Below are 19,257 nucleotides of genomic sequence, written 5' to 3'. Positions count from 1 at the left end.
CTCCTTCCGCTTACTGTTGGCCTGTCCCAGAGGGTCTCTGGAGCCAAAAGAATACCCCAGTGATTAGGATGATGCACAGTATGGGGAGAGGAGTTGTTCAGGATAATTGTAGGACAAATCAGAAGGGCCCAGAAATCTCTGAGCATGTTATTACTCAGAGTCGGGAGAGGTGGGAAGTAGAGGAAGTTCAAGCAGAATTATGGATCTATAGATAACAGAATAACAAATTCTTAGGAGTTTGCCTCCCCTTTGTGAAAGTGAAACCTGGTCCCTGGAAAGCCACACCTGGCTCTGTGGTCAAAAGAAGGGTCCTGGTCCGAAGAGGATGCCACACTGACTATCTAGGGCCTCGCATGAGGTCAACAACCTATCTTCTTCAATTTCCTTGACAAACTTTCCAGTTTCTCCTTCCTTTATATGGAGTGAGATAAGATGGGCTTAGGTCCCTTCATGTGACTCCAGTGCTGACCCATCTTCCCTCTAATTCATCAAACCTTTTCTGAGCTTCTACTGGGTGCCAGCCCTGTGTTGAACTGGGTGCAGTGATGATGGGGTGAGCAGGCTCCTCTTCCTAAGGAGAATGCTTCCAGTCCATGGAAAGAACCATTTTCAAGTAGGGGCTGGTCCTCCCGCCACAGGCCAGTATCAGTGACCATGAGTGCCTTCCCTGTATGAAGGCTAAGGAGATCTAGGAGATACAGTGTCTATCCTTCAAGAAGCTATTTTCTTCCTGGGGAGATGGACTTAACATCCATTTGCTAAAGCAGTATTTATTGAGCACCTGCTGAATTCAAGAGTATGCACATGAAAAAAATCTGAGTAGACACAAGACTATGTGAGAGGAAGTATCAGCTAACTTGATTTAACCAGACATTACTAGAAAACAAGGAGGAAAAGGGAAATCAGGCTGTGTGAGTCATAAACTATGTGTGCAAGATGTAAGTAAATAAAAGAAAGACATTATAAAGCCATGTAATCACATAGAAAAAAGAATAAACACCTTGGAATTGAAGAAACTCACTCAGTCATTGACTGTCACTGTGACTTGTTAAAAAGTTACATAACCTAAGTCTTGATTTCTTCATTTATTAAATAGCAATAATAATATGATAGCCTAATATGGTTCTTGTGAGAAAAATAGTTAAAGTACGGGGCACACAATAAATTTCAATAAATGTAAACCATTATTTTCTGACTAACAGGTAGATATTTAGTTATCTGAATATTAGAGGAAGACTTTTAATCTTGGGATTTTTAGCCTTTAGGACCCTCTACTGAGTATGAAAAGGGTCCTCTGCCTTCTACAGTATTGGTGTTTGATGTGATTCTAGCCAAAGTTAGGATGGCATCCAGAAAGGAAGTGACACAATAATAAATTTAACATTTATTGAGTCCTCATTGCATGCCAGTCAGTAGGCTTAGCTCCTTACGTATATTTTAAAATACAACAGTTTATTCAGATTTAATTTATGTACTATATAATTCACCATGAAAAGCAAATGATTCACTGATCTCTAGTGTGTTCACAAGAGTTGTGCAGCCATCACCACAAACAATTTTAGAACATTTTCATTGCTTCATAATGAAAACCTACATATATTATCAGTCATTCTCCATTTTCCCTCCACTACCCCCAATTTCTGGCAACCAGTAATCTACTTTCTATCTCTATAGGTTTACATCTATTAGATATTCCATATAAATGAAATCATATAACATATTGTCACTTATGAATGACTTCTTTCACTTAGCATAGTGTTTCATCTGTGTTGTAGCACGTATCATTACTTCATTCCTTTTCATGGTTAAATAATATTCTGTTGTATGGTTAGAGCATATTTTGTTTATCTATTCATCAGCTTAGAAGCATTTGGGTGGTTTCTGCTTTTTGTTGTTACAAATAATACTTCTAAAATATTTGTGTATGTTTTTGCATGGACATATGTTTTGAGTATAACTAGAATTAGAATTCTGTGTTTTCAGTCTTTTTTGAGGATATGTCGGATTGTTTTCCAAAGCACCAGTACCATTTAACATTCCCACCCTCTATGTGTGAGGGTTCTGGTTTCTCTGTGTCCTCATTAATACCTATTATTGCCTGTCCTTTTCAGAATAGCCATCTCAGTGGGTGTGAAGTGGCATCTCACTGTGGTTTTGATTTGCATTTCCCTGATGGCCAGTGATGTTGAGCATTTTTTTTCATGGGCGTTTTGGCCACTTATATATCTTATTTGGATAAATGTCTATTCATATTCTTCATCCATTTTTAAATTGGGTTTGCTATGGAATCTTATGAGGTAGAAGATATCATCTCAGTTTTACAAATGAAGAACTGGAATCTCAGAGATGTTAAGTATTCTGACCAAGTCACATAATGAGTTTTGCTTCCCAGACAAATTTCAGCCCCCAAGTTTCTTTCTTTCTTTCATACACACACACTTTTTTAGTTGTAGTTGAATAGAATATCTTTTATTTTATTTATTTTTATCTTTACGTGGTGCTGAGGATCAAATCCAGCACCTTGCATGTGCTAGGCAAGCACTGTACCACTGAGCCACAATCCCAGCATCCCCACCCAAGTTTCTTTCTAATATGTGATGTTGCCCACTGAGGATTCATGGTAGGATCACCAGGATCCTCTTATGAGGGCTTTGACCAGCAGGAAGGGAGCATGAAACAGAAGAGTAGAAAATCTGCTTGGATAAATCCACCAGGAATGGGTAGGAGAGAACTGTGAAAGTCAACAGAGGAATATGGATAGGGGAATACATGCTAATTAAAAATTATCATTTTCTAGGTACCAGTTTAATCCTATTCTTGCTAAACAGCATCACCTCAAATTTTCACAGCCACCCAACCCAATTAGTGTGCATTATTTTACCAATGAGAAGCTTGTGGCCTAGGAAGACGAAGTAATTTTCTAGAGGAAGAAATTAGGATTAGGATCCAGGTCTCTCAGGCTCACAATGATGAATTCTTTGCTTTTAGAGATACTCCATAAAAGACAGAATCTTTTTATATTATTTATTTGCATCAGTTACCCAGGTGACTCTGTCCCCACTAAAGCCTGAGAACTATCTTAAAGAAACACTTTCTACTTTAAAACAAGAAGCTATGGGGCACAGAGGGATTGAGCCAAATATTAAGTTAATGTAGTGAAAGGGCCAGTCTTGAACTCAGTTCTCTTATCTCTTGGTCTGTTGCACTTGCTGATCTTGAACTGTTTGTTACCAAAAGCCATGCCTATAGCTTTTATTATCTAAGTCCAAACCCCTGTCAGGATCAGGGCTCTACCTGCCTGGACAACCTCATCTCTACCCATGGCTTCATCTACCTTAACTTGGTATTCCAGGCTCGCTGAGGGGCTCCCAGGTTCTTGAATAAACAAGTGATACAGTTTTTACTCTCTGGCCTTTGCAAATGCCACTTCCTCTCCCCAAATGCCTGTTTCCACTTTTTATATGGCAAGCTTCCCCTCATTCTCAGGATGATTCTTCTGAGTGACTCCTCTCCTGGCCATATTACATTATGCCCATCTTTGCTCCCATGAGACATGTGGTCCATATCATAGCATTAACTAAACTGAAGGAGCTCAGTATTGGTGTGCTCATGGCAGGTGGATAGGTGAAGACTCATTTGAGTTCATTGCCGAAGCTGCATGAAATACTGAAGTGATGCTGTATATAGTACAGAAAATATTGAGAACTAGTTACTGTCACCCCTGAGGAGCCTAAGATATAATTGTGAAAAGTCAGAACAAAAGGGAAAAATCTAACATAAGAAAGTATTATAAGCAGAGTTGTAAGACAATAAATAATTAACTTCTAAATGGTGACCTACAGTCAGTTCACAATACAGTCATTCAAAGCAGAGCTGGGAGGATGGCGACTTCCTGGGAGAGGAAAACTTGAATTGAGTTGGGATTTGTTTGTTTGTTTGTTTGTTTTTCCTACTCCTCTGCCAGGGGATTAATATCCAGAATATAAAGAGCTCAAAAAGTTTAACCAAAATAAAAACAAACAACCTAGTTAATAAATGGGCAAAAAGAACTAAACAGTCATTTCTCAAAAGGCAAAACACAAATGGCCAACAAAAATATGAAAAAATTTTCAACATCTCTAGCAATTAGGGAAATCTCATGCCAGTCAGAATGGCAGCTATCAAGAATACTACTAATAATAAATTCTGGCCAGGATATTGGCAAAAAAGCACACTCATACGTTGTTGAATTGGGTTTTAAAGAGCAGGCAGGATTTGGAGAAGGGAGAAGGGCCTTCTAGGCTGTAGAAGGAAGAGAAGAGTATTACCTTCTCCAGGGACAGTCTCCTGTTGACCCAGCACAGAAAACCTCCCTCACCCCCAGTGTGAGAGGCAGAACTGATGGCTCCCACTGAGGTTGAGGGGCAGCCTGCTGACCCGGCAGCAGGATGACTGTCACTCAGGTTGTAGTGGGGATTTAGTGAGACAATACATTAAAAACACTTGCCATGAGAAGGCTCTGTTTCTCTGAATTCCCAAAGGAAAATTAATGGATATATATACTTTATGCTGAAGCTCAGCACACTTCCTGGTTTGAATGGTGGTGGAAAGGATGAAAATGATGGGACAACACATTCATTCAAATTGGAATCCCAGACCCCTCTACTTTCAGACAACACCACAACTCTCCCTCCACACACACACTGCAGCTGGACTCCCCAGCGGTGGGGGCAGTGCTCTGATTCTGTCTGTAGTGCTAATGACAGACACCTCAGCTACATCCTTCTATGCCTAGAGGCTTGGTCCTCAGGTGGGAGGAAGCTGAGATTCCAAAGGCATCCTCCTGGAGACTTGATCATTTCACCTAGACCCTGAGCTGGCCCTGAGTTATGCAAGGCTTGAGCCCGTGGGCATTGGCAGATAAGCTGTTCGGTGTGGAAGATGGAGCAGAGCCCAGGCAGGCTTGTGTCTAGTCCGAATTCATCACTGCTAACAGTCTAAGTCAAGCCCTTTAAGCCTCGGTTTCCTCATCTGTTCAATAAAGATAGTAATATTTGACCTCTGTGCCCTTCCTGGGTTGTCATGAAGGTGAGGAAATGAGCACCTTTAAGTGTTTTATAAGCTGTAAACTGCTGTACAAATGTAAGGGTTAGTCTTGTACTTGTCTTACTACTCAGAGGTTCCCTTTTATGGAGACGTAGTCCTATCTCTGAAGGCAAGGGCACTGCTGGACACTCCTTAACATTGGAGGCTGAGCCTGAGGGAGACAGGGACTTGTAGTGCAGTTTTGCCTTGCACCTATACAAGTGAGCAGTAAATAAAGATTTTGTTATCTGGAGACCACTCATCTTACCTCTTTCACCTTTTTTCAAAATCTCCCCTGATATACTTAGCAATGTGATGTTGCAGGCACTATGGCTGGTTCATACCTGTGTCCCTAGCTCCTAATCCAAGGGAAAAAGCAGTATTAATAAATGTTTAAACTTGTTATCAGATTTCCCATGACGTTTAATCAGTATTTCTAAAATTATTGCTTATCATGTCCATTTTACAGATAGAAGAACTTAGTAAACGGCAGAGGTAAGATTCAGAATGTAGGACCACTTTACCTTATAAAAACTATTTCTCATAATGGGAAGTACTGTTTTTTGTTTGTTTGTTTTGTTGTTGTTGTTGTTGTTTTGTGGATTGAAGATGTTGGGGAGTGTTCATGGTTTTATGAAAGGTGTCAGAGACTCCTCTCCACCTCTACTGACTCCTTGGCCCTGTGAGGGCAGGAGAATACCTCAACATAGACCTGCCATTAGCTCCCAAGAATGACCCAGCCATGGCACCTAGACATAGACTTCTGAACATCAAAGGTAGAGGTGGGGCAGAAGAAAGCAGAGTGATACCCATCACTCCTCCTGTGGTCAGAGGGGTGTAGGACCCCTACAGGGATAGGAATGGCAGGCTGGGAGGGAAGACAGGAGTCTGAGCCTTCCTCCCCCCTCTGCTGGAGACAGGCTGGTAGATGTCTTTGTTGGGAAGAGGGCGGTTCACTGGCTTCAGAACACTACCTTGGTGGCCAGTTGCTGGACAGGCTTGGATGAATCCCTTGAGCTTCTGTGTGTTTGCTTAATCTTCCTCAGTGAGGGTGGGGTAGGTGTGTGCATTTGAGGGATGCTACTCCTCTCCATCACCTATTTCCTACCTAAAACCACCTTTTGTACCTTGAGAAAAGTACAAGATCTTTTGAGTGGCTTCCGTTAGTTAGGATCTAGGACAGGGCTCCTAACACTGGATGATGTATGGAGGAGCTTAATGCTAAGAGCACAAAATGGGCCTCTACCATTCTGCCATCCTTCTGAACTCCTGTTTAAAATGGGAGCATAAAACTTAACACTTCACACAGTTTTTCTGAAATAAAAAAGGAAACGAAACTGCTTTGCAGATTATAATGCACTATTCAGTACCAAAGAGTATTCTGTAGAACACCAGTACTACAGAATTCTAATAAGGATTTGGTGAAAAGCCAGCAAACAAGAAACTGCTGACCAGCACCAAATGAAACATGTGGTTATGACTTCAGACCTACATTCTCATGCTTCCTGTGCCTTTCCCAGAGGAAGAGTATATTCAGGATTTCCCAAATGAAATCTTTTTCCCCCCCAAGGAAAAAATATACTTTTGAGAGCCCAGACTAGATAGAATTATAGCTAACATTCATTGGAGAAGTACTTTAGGTCAGACACCATCTCAGATTCCTTCATTCAGTGTCTAGTACCCTTAAAATGCCCAGTGAATATGTTATTAGTACTCCTCCATTTATAAATAAAGGAACTTGGCCCAGAGAAGTTAGGTAAATTGTGAAAGATGACACAGTCAGGAAATTTGGAACTGGGATTTAGACATAAGCAGTCTGGCTCTAGAGCTTAACTTATTTAACAGCCAGCAAATACTTGTGGGCTGGTATTATTATTTTTTCCAAAACCAAAACTAATGTACATATTGCCTATATGTGTTATATAGATTGAATATCCCTTATCCAAAATGTTTAGAACCAGAATGTTTCAGATTTTAGAGTTTTTTGGATTTTGGAACATTTGCCTAGATTTTACTGGTTGAGCATCTTTAATCCAAACATCTGAAATCTGAATGCCCTACAATCAGATATTTTTTGAACATCATATTGGCACACAAAAAAGTCTTAGATTTTAGAGCATTTAGATTTCTGGTTTCCAAATTATGGACACTCAACTTGTGTTTGTTGGTCCAGCAAGTATTTGTCAAGCACATATTTATGGCCAGACACTATGCTGGGCTCTGGGGCACAACTGTGGAAAAAATAGGTCACACTGCCTGTCCTCGTTGGGCTTTTGGTGTAGCAGAGAAACAGTCATATAAGCAAGTGGTTGCAGCAGAGTGTAATAAATGCTGTCATTGGGAGAGGCCTGTAGCACTGGAGGAGCTCTTAGGAGCAGTAGCTATCTCACACTTAGGAGGAGTCACTGGGGGAAGTGACTTCTGATTAGAAATCTGAAAATGAATTAGAGTCAACAACTGAATGTCTGGGGATGGGATGGTGTTCCAGGTGGTAGAATAGTGTTTTTAAAAACGCAGAGGCAAGCCGGGCGCAGTGGCACATGGCTGTAATCCCAGCGGCTTGTGAGGCTGAAGGCAGGAGGATGGTGAATTCAAAGCCAGCCTCAGCAACTCAGCGAGGCCCTAAGCAACTTAGCGAGACCCCATCTCTAAGGGCTGGTAACGTGGCTCAGTGGTTAAGCACCCCTGGATTCAATCCCCAGTGTCCAAAACAAACAAACAAACAAACAAACTCAGAATCAAGAAAGAGCATTAGGAAGGAGATGGTGAAAAATGAGATCACAGAAGTGAGCAAAAGTCCTTTTCATGGACATTGCTTATTAGCTGGGCTATGACATTGTTAATAAGCTGACATTTGAACCAAAGCAGCCCCAGCATGTTACTTGAAGTCGTTTAGCTTTTGTGGTAAGCATCCTGTGTATATCTCTATCATTGTACTTGGGATATGTATTATAAGTCTGTTCAGTGGTCTGATTCTTGCATTAGGCAGTTAACTTCCCAAAGTCAAGACTATGTGTTATTCTTTTTTGCATCTCCAGAAGCTACCACCTTGCACTGGTGCTCATTAAACGTTTTTTGTTGAATGAATGATGGGTTTTCTTTTTTAAATGGATGACACCCTTCTTGCTTTCTTGAGCCAACTATCACTTTTCCTCAGGTTCATCATTATATCTAGCAGTTAATGTCCTATGTGGCAGTTCAGTGATGCCCTTAAGGCCTTTAGAGGTGCTGTGATCTGAATTCCTTTTGCAGCTTTTCATTGTCCTGTTCTTTTCCCTCCCTGCCTGGCCAGTGCTTGATTGTAATCAATCTGCTTGATTCTAAAGCATCTTCCCCAGCCTTCTTATTTCCTTCTGATCTGCAGTAAGCTAGAAACAAGATCACCTAGCATGATTTGATAAGACTATTCATGAGTAGGGGTTAGTAATCTCTGATTGAGATCCTAAAGGGCTCTTAAGGGGTAAGTGTATATGCCATTGCACATGGGACTTGTATGTTAGCTGCTCAGAGAATTTCTTACTTCCTGTTCTTCCTGCTCCAGAAAGGTCATCTAACACCCAGGGGTAGAAGTGAGAGGTTAACAATCTAGAGAGTCCCTGTCTGGACTGGAAAAACCAGTTGACCATTGATTCTGTAGAACACAGAGAGAATGGTCTGGTCGCCAGCTCAAGCTCCCCCAACTTTATTCTGGCCAGACATTCAAAGTGCTTCCACCCAGGCTAGCTTCTTGGGATATTGGCTACAACCCCCAGGCCATTTCCTGGTAAGGGCAGGTCTGCAGAGAGAATTTTTGCATCTTTGCTGGAGTGGAAAAGAAAAGGGAGTAGGAGCCAAGGCTGGAACTAGAACATCCAGGATCTGCTGCTTTTTTGTGGGCTCTGGACTCCCTCATTAGCCAGATGAGGGTGACAGAATGATGTGATTTGGAAGAAAAAGTAAGGACTCAGACTTTGGTTCTGATCCTCACTCTCCCACTGCCATTTTCTCTATGAGGTGTGTGTGTGCGCGCGCGCGCGCGCGCGCGCGCGCGTGTGTGTGTGTGTTGCCCAGACTGTCCTCAAACTCTTACCTCATCTTCCCAAGTAGCTGGAAAGCAGGTATGTACAACCTCTCAGCTCCAATTTTCTCATCTATAAAATGGGAATAAGAATACCTACTATGTTAGGTAGCTGTGAGAATTATATAGGTTTGTGTGATGTAACCAGGCCTGGCACAGAGTAGAAGGTGGTCAATAAATGAAATCAGTTAGAAGGGTCTTTGGAACTTTAAATAGGAAGTCCAGTATTGGAGGAGAGAAAATGCATAGACTTCATTCCAAGAGCACTTTGAGAAGAATGTTTTCAGAATTACCTGGCTTTTGACTACCTAGGCAAGATCACCTCCTGCCAGAATATACCCCTTTAACACAAGAGAAGTGAAAGGAGCCTCCTATTGCAGGCCACATGCCATGAAGAAGTGGTATGGGAGGCAGACCCAGATTCCACCCTCAACCAACCCAACTCTGAAGGGAGCATAAGACAGTACCCAGAGAGTTTTACATTAGGCAGACAGAAGCACCATCACCCAAGCAGAACAAGTAGAGCTCTGTGGGTCCTCATTTCCCAAGGGAGGGCCCCAGAGATGGGGTGACCTTTTAATCCACTGTCTAGACAAGGGCTCTATGTGGGTACCCAAAGCAAGAGTCCTATATATTGATGAAATTGATTTTAGATATAAAACTAGTTTTATATCAAATGAGAGAGGCTCAGGAATTTAGCTAGAGTGAGCCTAGGAGCTTTTGATCTTTGATCACACAAAATGCTTATTCTTTCTATCTTGAAAAAATGTTTACAGTCACCACACATGGTAGCACTTGTGTAATCTCAGGTACTTGGGAAACTGAGGCAGGAGAATTACAGGTTCGAAGCCAGCCTAGGCAACTTAATGAGACCCTGTCTCAAAATAAAATAAAAAGGGCTGCAGATATAGCTTACCTAGAGCACTTACCTAGCGTGTGCTAGGACCTGTATTCATCCCCTCTGTGTGTGTGTGTGTGTGTGTGTGTGAGTGTGTGTGTGTCACACACAATAAGTTTACAATATTTATTAAAGGTAAAAAATTGGATTATAAATTGCATATACACTGAATTTCAGTTTTGAAGGGGATATGCACATACATATAGTATGAAATTTGGAAGAACATATACAAAATATTAAATGTACTTTCTCAAGTTGCTGAAATATTGATTCTTTTTCTACTTTGTACTTTTCCATGGTTTCAGATTTTTGCTTGCTTTTGTAAATTTTTAATTAAAAATTCTTACTAGATTGTAGACAGAACAGAGAGGTGTGTTGCTCTTCTGCTAAGAACAGCCCCTGTTCCCTATCTAAGTCTACTTTTTTCGCATGGATAGCTCCTCCTCATTCTTCCAGACTCCATCTTCTGGGATCCTCCCTTCATGCCCAGGCTGAGCTCCCCCTGGCTTTCTATATCATCCCATTATACCTCTAATGTAGCATTTATCTCAAATAGTACTCTAAACTTCTGTTCATTGCCTGCCTCCCTCCCTCATCATATTAGGTCAGGGACTATAGTTGATTCATTTCATGTCCCCAAGATTTATCCTAACACATATTAGATGTCAGTAAACATTTGTGGAACTAACCAGGCTCTGTTTTATCTCCTCTTGCCCAGCACAGATGGCCAGGCACATGGTGCATGTGCCATTTAATGTTTAGTAGGTAGGTAGAGGGAGTGAGTGACTAAACAGAAGATAAAGTGGTGGCTCAAGCATATGTTGCTAATGGAAGGGTTTATGTTGTTGTCCCCACAGTTCTGGTCACACGAGAAGATGACTTCAACAACCGGCTGAACAACCGTGCCAGCTTCAAGGGCTGCACAGCCCTGCACTACGCTGTCCTTGCTGATGACTACCGCACCGTCAAGGAACTGCTTGATGGAGGTGAGAGCATGGTGGAGGAGGGGCGGGCAGGGGAGAGAGTCCTTGGCAGGCCCTCCACACCAGAAACACCTAATTTTCCCCAGCGCCCTTGTGACTCTCCCTGACCTAGAAATGCCTCAAGGGTCATGGCACTTCCCTAGAGTGACAAAGAACATGTGTGATGTGCTCTCTTGTAGCTGGTGTGTGTTCTTTGTCCATGTGTGTGTGTGATGCTCCGTACCACCCTGTCTACATAAACTGTGAGAGTTTTCTTGTTAATTTTTTTATTTGTTTTAATTAGTTATACATGACAGTTGAATGCACTTTGATACATCATGTATAATGGAGTATAGTTTCTCATTCTTCTGGTTGTATATGATGTAGAATCACTCCAGTCATATATACATACATACGCACATAGGGTAATAATGTCTGATTCATTCTACTATCCTTCCTACCCTCAGGCCCTCTCCCCTCCCTTCATTCCCCTCTACCTAAAGTAACTCTGTTCTTCCCTAGTCCCCCCCAAATTATGAATTAGCATCCACATATCAGAGAAAACTTTTGGCTTTTGTTTTTTGGGGGATTGGCTTATTTCACTGAGCATGACATTCTCCAGCTCCATCCATTTACTGGCAAATACCATAATTTCATTCTTCTTTAAGACTGAGTAATATTTCATAGTGTGTGTGGGTGTGTATGTGTGAGATTTAAAAAAAAACAAACTTTTTTTTTTTTTTATCCATTCATCTGTTGAAGGGCGCCTAGGTTGGTTCCATAGTTTAGCTCTTGTGAATTGAGCTGCAATAAACATTGATGTGGCTGCATCACTGTAATAGGCTGATTTTAAGTTCTTTGGGTATAAACTGAGAAGAAGTAGGCCCTGGGTATAAACTGAGAAGTCGGCCCAAATCTTCACCATATCAGCTTAGGATCTGACCTCCATAACAAGACTCCTAAAGTGCAAGAAATAAAATCAAGAATCAATAAATGGGACAGATTCAAACTAAAAAGAGTCTTCTCAGCAAAGGAAACAATAACATGAAGAGAGAGTCTACAGAATGGGAGAGAATCTTTACCATATGCACCTCATAAAGCATTAATCTCCAGGATATATAAAGAACTTAAAAAACTTAACACCAAAAAAACAAATAACCCAATCAATAAATGGGCTGAGGAACTGAACAGACACTTCACAGAAGAAGAAATACAAATGATCAACAAATATATGAAAAAATCTTCAACATCTTTAGCAATTAAATGCAAATCAAAACTAAGATTTTATCTCACACCAGTCTGGATGTGAGTGGCACACTCATATGTTGCTGGTGGGAATGCAAATTTATGCAACTATTATGGAAAGTGGTATGAGTTTTCTTCAATATGGCTCTCCCCAAAAGTGTGCTCTCTTCCCCTATGACCTTCAGAGCAGGGCCAGGGAAACAAGAAAAGGTCTCTTCAAATCTCTGCTAACCTGGTCACACAGATGTCTCCCTTGATCTTATCCCACCCTGGTCTCAATTGGGCCCTTCCATTACTCTTAGTCATGTTATCCTATTCTTTTCCATCACTGCACTCATCACAATCTGAGATTGTTTTCATTTTTTCAGTAGCCCTCTCCCTAGCTTGACTCTGTGCTCCCTGAAGGCAGGAACCATGCTGATTTATTTATGTGCCCCCAGTGCTTAGCATAGTACTTGTACATAGTAAGTACTCAGTAATATTTGCTGAATGGTGAATATCCTCCTTCTTGAGGACATTACTTTAGTTGAAGGAGTAGTATTGTCATTCCTAGACTCATGCTGGGCTGCCTGTCAAAGTCTGGTAGAGTTACCTGCCAGATACCTCTCAAGAAGTTACTTTCTGTCCTGCTTCCTCTTATCCCAGACCAGCCTCTGGAAGCATCTTGCCAGCACATATGAGGTGCAGGCCCCTTGAGTGAGTACTTGGCATGGAGCACCTGTTCACACCTCTTGCCACTTCTTGAGGGCCAGGGATGCTTTTTTGGGGGTACCGTGGATTGAACTCTGGGGCACTCAACAACTGAGTCACATCCGCAGCCCTATTTTGTATTTTATTTGGATACAAGGTCTCACTGAGTTGCTTAGTGCCTTGCAGTTGCTGAGGCTGAACCCACAATCCTCCTGTCTTAGCCTCCTGAGGCTGTTGGGATTACAAGTGTGTGCCACTTCGCCTGGCTAGGGACGTATTCATGAGGCTGCAGCCTAGGGTCCAACTTGTCAGGGGTCATTCTGCTTGGAATCTGAGAGTTGAGAGGGTTCTTTGAGGTCCTCTAGGCCACTCTGGTTTCCCCTCCTCCATCCCAGCAGAAACCCCTCCAGCAGCTGAAAGGCTGGCATTCCTTTGGGTTTTATGAGGAACTGTGAGATCCTGCTTCTTTCCCAGGAAGTCCATTCCATTTTACTTTACCTCTGACTGGTTTAAACATCTTTCTTTCTTTTTTTTTTTTTTAATATTTTATTTTTTAGTTTTCGGCGGACACAACATCTTTCTTTGTATGTGGTGCTGAGGATCGAACCCGGGCCACACGCATGCCAGGCGAGGGCGCTACCGCTGAGCCACATCCCCAGCCCAAAACATCTTTCTAATGAGATATTCTTTATAACTTCTGACAACTGTTGCCTGCCACCTGATCACTTTTTCAAAAATCAGCATCCAACCAAGGTTCTTTCACCTTTGCCTGCCAGGCCCGGTATCCACAGATCATTATCTAGCCCTTGCAATGTTCTTGCACTTGGAGGACTTACCAGGAATCCCCAGTCTTGCCACCTCCCATCAGCCAAAGCCATACTGGCTTCACACCCATGCCTGGCCCCTTACCCTGAACTCCAAGGGACCTACCCAGTCTGAGGCATGGGAAGGGCTGGTATGTTCATGGATGTGGTGACAGTGCCTGGGATGTCTGATAATTTTAGGGCAAGGACTCACTGCTCTCAGAAGCAGAGGCTTAGAAAATGTTCCCAAGCAGGATGCTTTTCACTTTGTCCTTTGGAAAGCTCTCTGGTAAGACATTTGTAGCTAAGAATTGGAGTATGCACCATGGGGTTCCTCTCTACTGTGCCTTAACATCAATCAATACTCCCAGCCATTGTCTTTTGGTTTATATCCCTACTTCCTCCCACCCCAAACAGAGAGTTCACTCTATAAAAAGCCCCTCACACTTGCCTTCCAGATCGAATACCTTTGAAATGAGGAGGCGAGGGCCTTTTATGAAACTCTTTCCACCCTCATCACCCACCCCCCAGGCCAAGACTAGCCCTTTGAGCTGTTCCAGGGGCATGGTTCATGCCTGGTGACTTGGAACAGATGCCCTGAGCCCCCACCTTTACATCTCTCCCACCTGCCTTGTAACCAGCATCCATTTACACCCCCTTCCTAGCCTCCCAGCCTCAAGGGCCAAAACCATTAACCCACTTATTTCTGCCTCCCAGACCTAAATAAGCCCTGGTTGCTCAGGGCCTGCAGCCTTGCCAACTTCTAGCCTCCCTCCCCTTGTTGAACTCCTTTGGTCTGCCTGTGTGTGTGAGCAGCCAACCGAGAGGTAGGATCCTGCTGTCTTTCCTAGGGCTATTGCCAGTAAGATTTCCAAAGTCTTTTGACCTCGGCTGACCTTCTGCAAAGGCTCTGTCTTCCTGCCCATCAGCTTTCTTGGTCTGCTTTGCTACAGCAACTTGCAGAGAGTTCTCTCTGTAACATAGATCCAAGGCAGGCCTAAATAAGGAGCCAGCTGTGCTCATGAGGTCCACACAAACCCCTTCTGCAAATTGCTTAGTCCACAGGGATTTGGGTTACCCAGATCATAGAGGGTTAGAACTAGAAGGAGTAGCTGCTCTTTCTATCTAACCAAAAGTCCCCTTTTGACATGGAAAGAGGCTCAGGCAGCCGGATCTACCTGATAATGTAGACACCCTTTGGCCCATTAGGAGGCAGCATGGAGTAATTGAAAGGGTATCTCAGGCTTCAAAGTCAGGTCAACCTGGGTTTAAATCCAGCTCCCCATCTCCTAGATGGATTCCCTAGGACACGTTGCCTTAACTCTCTAAGCCTAGGTTTTCTTATATGTAAAATGACGTCTATTCAGAGTGATAATGTGAAAATTAATAACACCTGTAAAAGCCCCTGGCCAGCAAGGGAGGTGCTCCATGATAGGTAAATCATTATGACTTAGATATAGAAATCACATACATCCTGGCAGCTATAATTCCGTTCCTCTTAATTCTATCTCAGTGTACAACATTCCCACCCTGCCTAAAGTATGTCATGTTCCCTCTTCTCATCTGAATCCTCAGGCTGCAGGCCCTTCTCAGGAAGCCTTTTCTAGTGGTCTGGTCTACTCTGCTACTTCCCCCTCTGAACTCATACTAGCAAATTGTTCAGGTCACTTCCTCATCTTCAGGCAAGGCAGGAGCCTTTTAACATGGTGAAAAGGTCACAGACTTTGAAATCAAACAGACTGGGCTTTAAATTGAAGTCCTGTTATGTGACTCTGAACAAGCGACTTGCCATTTCTGAGATCCTGGGCCTCAGGACATCCCAAGATGAATCAAGCAAACTGTCATTGACTCTGAGATACTGTCAAACTGTCAGAGTAGACAGATGTAGAAATAGGCCATGATTGGGGGTGGGGTAGGTAGTCTGGCAGGAAGCTGGAAAGGGGGCTATGGAGACATAGAAGAGGAAATGCCTTCTTCAGCCTGGTGAGTAGGGAGGTGGAGTCAGTTACAAAGAGTTTCCCAGAGGAGATGGTACTTAAACCTTATCAGGAAGGGTAATGGGAGTTCGCCAGAGTTCTCTGGAAGGATTTTGATTAACCAGTGCCACTCTTTTCCCTCCACCCTCCACAGAAAAATAAGTATACAGGCTTCTGTGTTTTCATCTGTGAAGTCACTGCTTCTGCCTGTGTTGATGGCTTATGAGCAGGAAGGCTCTGCTTCATCACTTGAGTGCAAATACAGGAAGAGTGGGAGAGGGAGAGGGAAGGACAGACACACGATGCCTGGAAGGAGGAGTAATCAGAGGTGGCTGAAGCTTCCTACCCAAGTCCCTGGAGGTGACTCTGTCCAGTATTTGCAAGGCTGTTAGGGTGCATCAGTAATCATTTCATCTCAGGGATGTGATCCCGCTGGCAGATCCGTCTCTAATCATGACAGCCTTTCTTGACCAGGCTTCCTTCAAATAATTGAGTCCCAATGCTCTTAGGCATCAGTAGTATACAAGGAATTAACTTCTCTCCCAGGCATCTAAAATGGAACTAGGTATTTACCACTTAGGAGAATTCAGAAAATCATTGCTCATAATTTTCCAAATGTGGTTCAAAATAGAAACCCCAGATGAGAAGAACTACAAGGAAAGAGTGTAATAATCTCTGGCGTCATGATCTGAGTATCAACTCTGCCACTTAGTAGCTGTGACCTGGGCAAAGTACTGACCACTCTGAAATTCTTTTTCCTCATTTGGAAATAGGAGTGATGCCTTCTGGGGTTTTGTGGAGATTAGGACATGTGTACATTCTACAGAGTAGGCACTGCATATGTAGTATTTGTTGTTAACTTCAAAACCCTCAGTGCTCACCTGTTTAGCAAAGAATCTGAACCATCCTTTTTAAACTGGTGTTAAAGCTGCTCTAGTCTGGCCTCACCTAATTTTTTCCCCATTGCTATCCTCACCTTTTCTGCTACCCTGCAGTGTCCATCCAGTGTTCTCGCCTCAGTGGCTTCACAAACAGTTCTTTCTATTGCTTGTGTCCCTTTAAGACTTTGTTTCTTAGGCTGTGATTTTTTTTTTTTTTCCTACCGGTCCATCCCCAGCTCTCATGCCACCTGCCTTCTGGTATTTTTTTCTGTCCCCTGGACTTTACCCAACACTACTTTACTACACTGAGAGAGAGATTGAAGACAAAAACTGTTCTCTTTTGTCTCTTTGCTACAGTGTCCTGTACATTATTTAGTACATTTTTGGATGTACTGATAAATGTCCAAAAGCACTATAGGGAGCTGTGATGTCTTGGCTTCCTGGCTCCCCCACTCACAATGTCCTATGTATCTGGACTTATAGAGCCTCCTATATAAGCTGCCTCTTTCTAGTTATCTTTCTTCTGGTAATCTACTCCCTTTTCACCCACCAGTGCCCCTCACCCTAGAAACTCAGGCTTTATGAGACTTAATACTACTTTCTCAGGGCTTCCCTCAGCCTTTTTTCCTACCTACTCCTTTCTTTCTTTCTTTTTTTTTTAATATTTTTTTAGTTGTGGATGGACCTTTATGTTATTCACTTATTTTTATATGCAGTGCTGAGAATCAAACTCTTATCACTGAGCCACAACCCCAGCCCATACTCTTTTCTTTTTTAAAATTTTTATATTGGTAAATAATAATTACATAGAATAGTAGATTTCATTGTGGCATAGTTATACTTATAATAACTTAATTTGATCAATTTTATTCCCAGCCCCTCCCCCACCTCCTCCTTCTATCCTGCCTGTCTCCCTTCTATTTTCATGAGATTCCTTTTATTCCTCTTTTCTCTCTAGTTTCCACATGGCTCCTCCTGACCCCTCTCTCTGAGTGCATGGCTCAGTTGTCAGTGTTAAGTAGCCAGCAACAACCAAGCCCTTCAGTTTCCCACCAGCCTGCCTCCGACAGAGCCTTTCTTTCCAGCCTGACACTCTCCCTTTAGCAGCCTGTTAACTTGTTGTCAGGACCCAAAACTTAAGAGTCCTGTTTCTTGTTCCACTTCACTGTCTCTCCATCTGTCTACATGGCCAGATGTTGAGCTGTCAACTTTCTTTGCCTCAGGCTGGGCTCTGTTGAAACTTCATACTCTGATTCTTGCCAGCAATGCAGAGAATGGGAATGAACACTGGACTGAGGATTACAAGTTCTGACTCTGCCACCAACAAATCTTTCTCCTTTAGGAAACCCTTTCTCCTCTGTAAAATTGAGAAGTTTGGTAGCTGATCTCAAGGACCCCTTCTAGCCCCAGTATCCTGTATAACCTCCAGGCAGGTCTTTTCCTTCATTTACCAAATACTTGCTGGGCATCTCTTCTGTCACAGGCCCCACCTTAGGCACCAGGGAAATAAACATGGTCCAGACATGGCCTTTGCCCTTTGCCCTTAAGGAAATCATAGTTCAGTGAGAAATCAGACATTTTAACAAAGAATTGTTATCTGGTACATTAATGGAGATCTATAGAAGGTGCTGTGAGATTACAAAGAAAAGACTTTTTATATCTCTGGAAAGGCAGAGAAAGTTTGATGTAGGAGATCAGTCTTGAGGGATGGATACAAGATTTCCCAGTGGCTGAGGGAGAAGGGCAGAGTGGATGACATGTTCAAAAGCATGCAGTATGAGGCTGACTTCAGTACAAGTGCAGTCATTTCAGAAGAGCTGGATCTAGAAGGTGTTGTTGGAAAGGTCAGAAGACAAGAATGGAAAGCAGAAACTGATAAAGGAAGGAAGGTCCATGATGCAAGCTGTGTTAAGGAAATTGGACTTTATTCTCTAATGGGAAACCATTACAATTTAGAGGAGGAACAGGATGGACCTAGTTTATTGTGAAAGATGTTTAGAAGTTTGCAAAATGTTTATTAAGTTGCTGAATGGATAAATAAATTATGGAATGTTCACACAATGGAATAATACACAGTGATGAAATGAATGAACTCTTATTGCTTTATATAGCAGCATGGATGTATTTCACAAGCCATCAATTCTGGTTCCAAGCCAGACATAGGGGAGTATTTAGCTGTATGTCTGCATTTACAATTCAAAATGGAAAGAAAATTCAAAATGGACAAAACTTGTCAGTGGTGTAAAAAGTCAGGATAGCGGTTAACCTCGAAGAGGAGACGGCATGGGTGCTTCTGAAGTGCTGTAATGATATTTCTTTATCTGGTTATATAGTGTGCTTTTTGGTCTTATCTGTATGTCATACTTTCTACCTCCTTGTCTCCCATCCTCCTTGTTTAGGATTTCATGGTCCAGTGTTATAGCTATTCCTCCTTGCTTCTTTTGCTCTTCTTTGTACTCTCCTGATAGATGGGAAATTTAGTTAAACCAATTTTAATTTATGTCTATATCTAAGGAACTGAATATTGCTGGAGAAAAAAATCACACACACTCAAGTCATTCCTGTTTTTAACCATAAGTCTCAAATACAATGTTGCCAACCATGCCACTGTGCTTCATGAGCAAAATCACTTTCTTATTCTGGATGAAAACAATTTTTCTGTGCCTTTTCCTAAAATTTCC

At 42.4% G+C, this 19,257-nt stretch overlaps 1 protein-coding gene across 2 annotated transcripts in view; it reads left to right on the top strand.

The window, feature by feature from the left end:
* Clpb (ClpB family mitochondrial disaggregase) overlaps positions 1-19,257 on the top strand; it is a 138,773-nt gene that overhangs the window by 63,747 nt on the left and 55,769 nt on the right. For both annotated transcript variants that reach the window (XM_040284899.2, XM_005323160.4), the window contains one exon: positions 10,877-11,005. In XM_040284899.2, the coding sequence (XP_040140833.2) occupies positions 10,877-11,005 (129 nt within the window). The remainder of the gene's footprint in view (positions 1-10,876; positions 11,006-19,257) is intronic.

The sequence above is a fragment of the Ictidomys tridecemlineatus genome, chromosome 4 (assembly GCF_052094955.1).
Source record: "Ictidomys tridecemlineatus isolate mIctTri1 chromosome 4, mIctTri1.hap1, whole genome shotgun sequence".
In the NCBI taxonomy this organism is placed as follows: domain Eukaryota; kingdom Metazoa; phylum Chordata; class Mammalia; order Rodentia; family Sciuridae; genus Ictidomys; species Ictidomys tridecemlineatus.
Note: the sequence above shows the minus strand (reverse complement) of the source record. Positions and strands in the feature narration are given on the sequence as shown.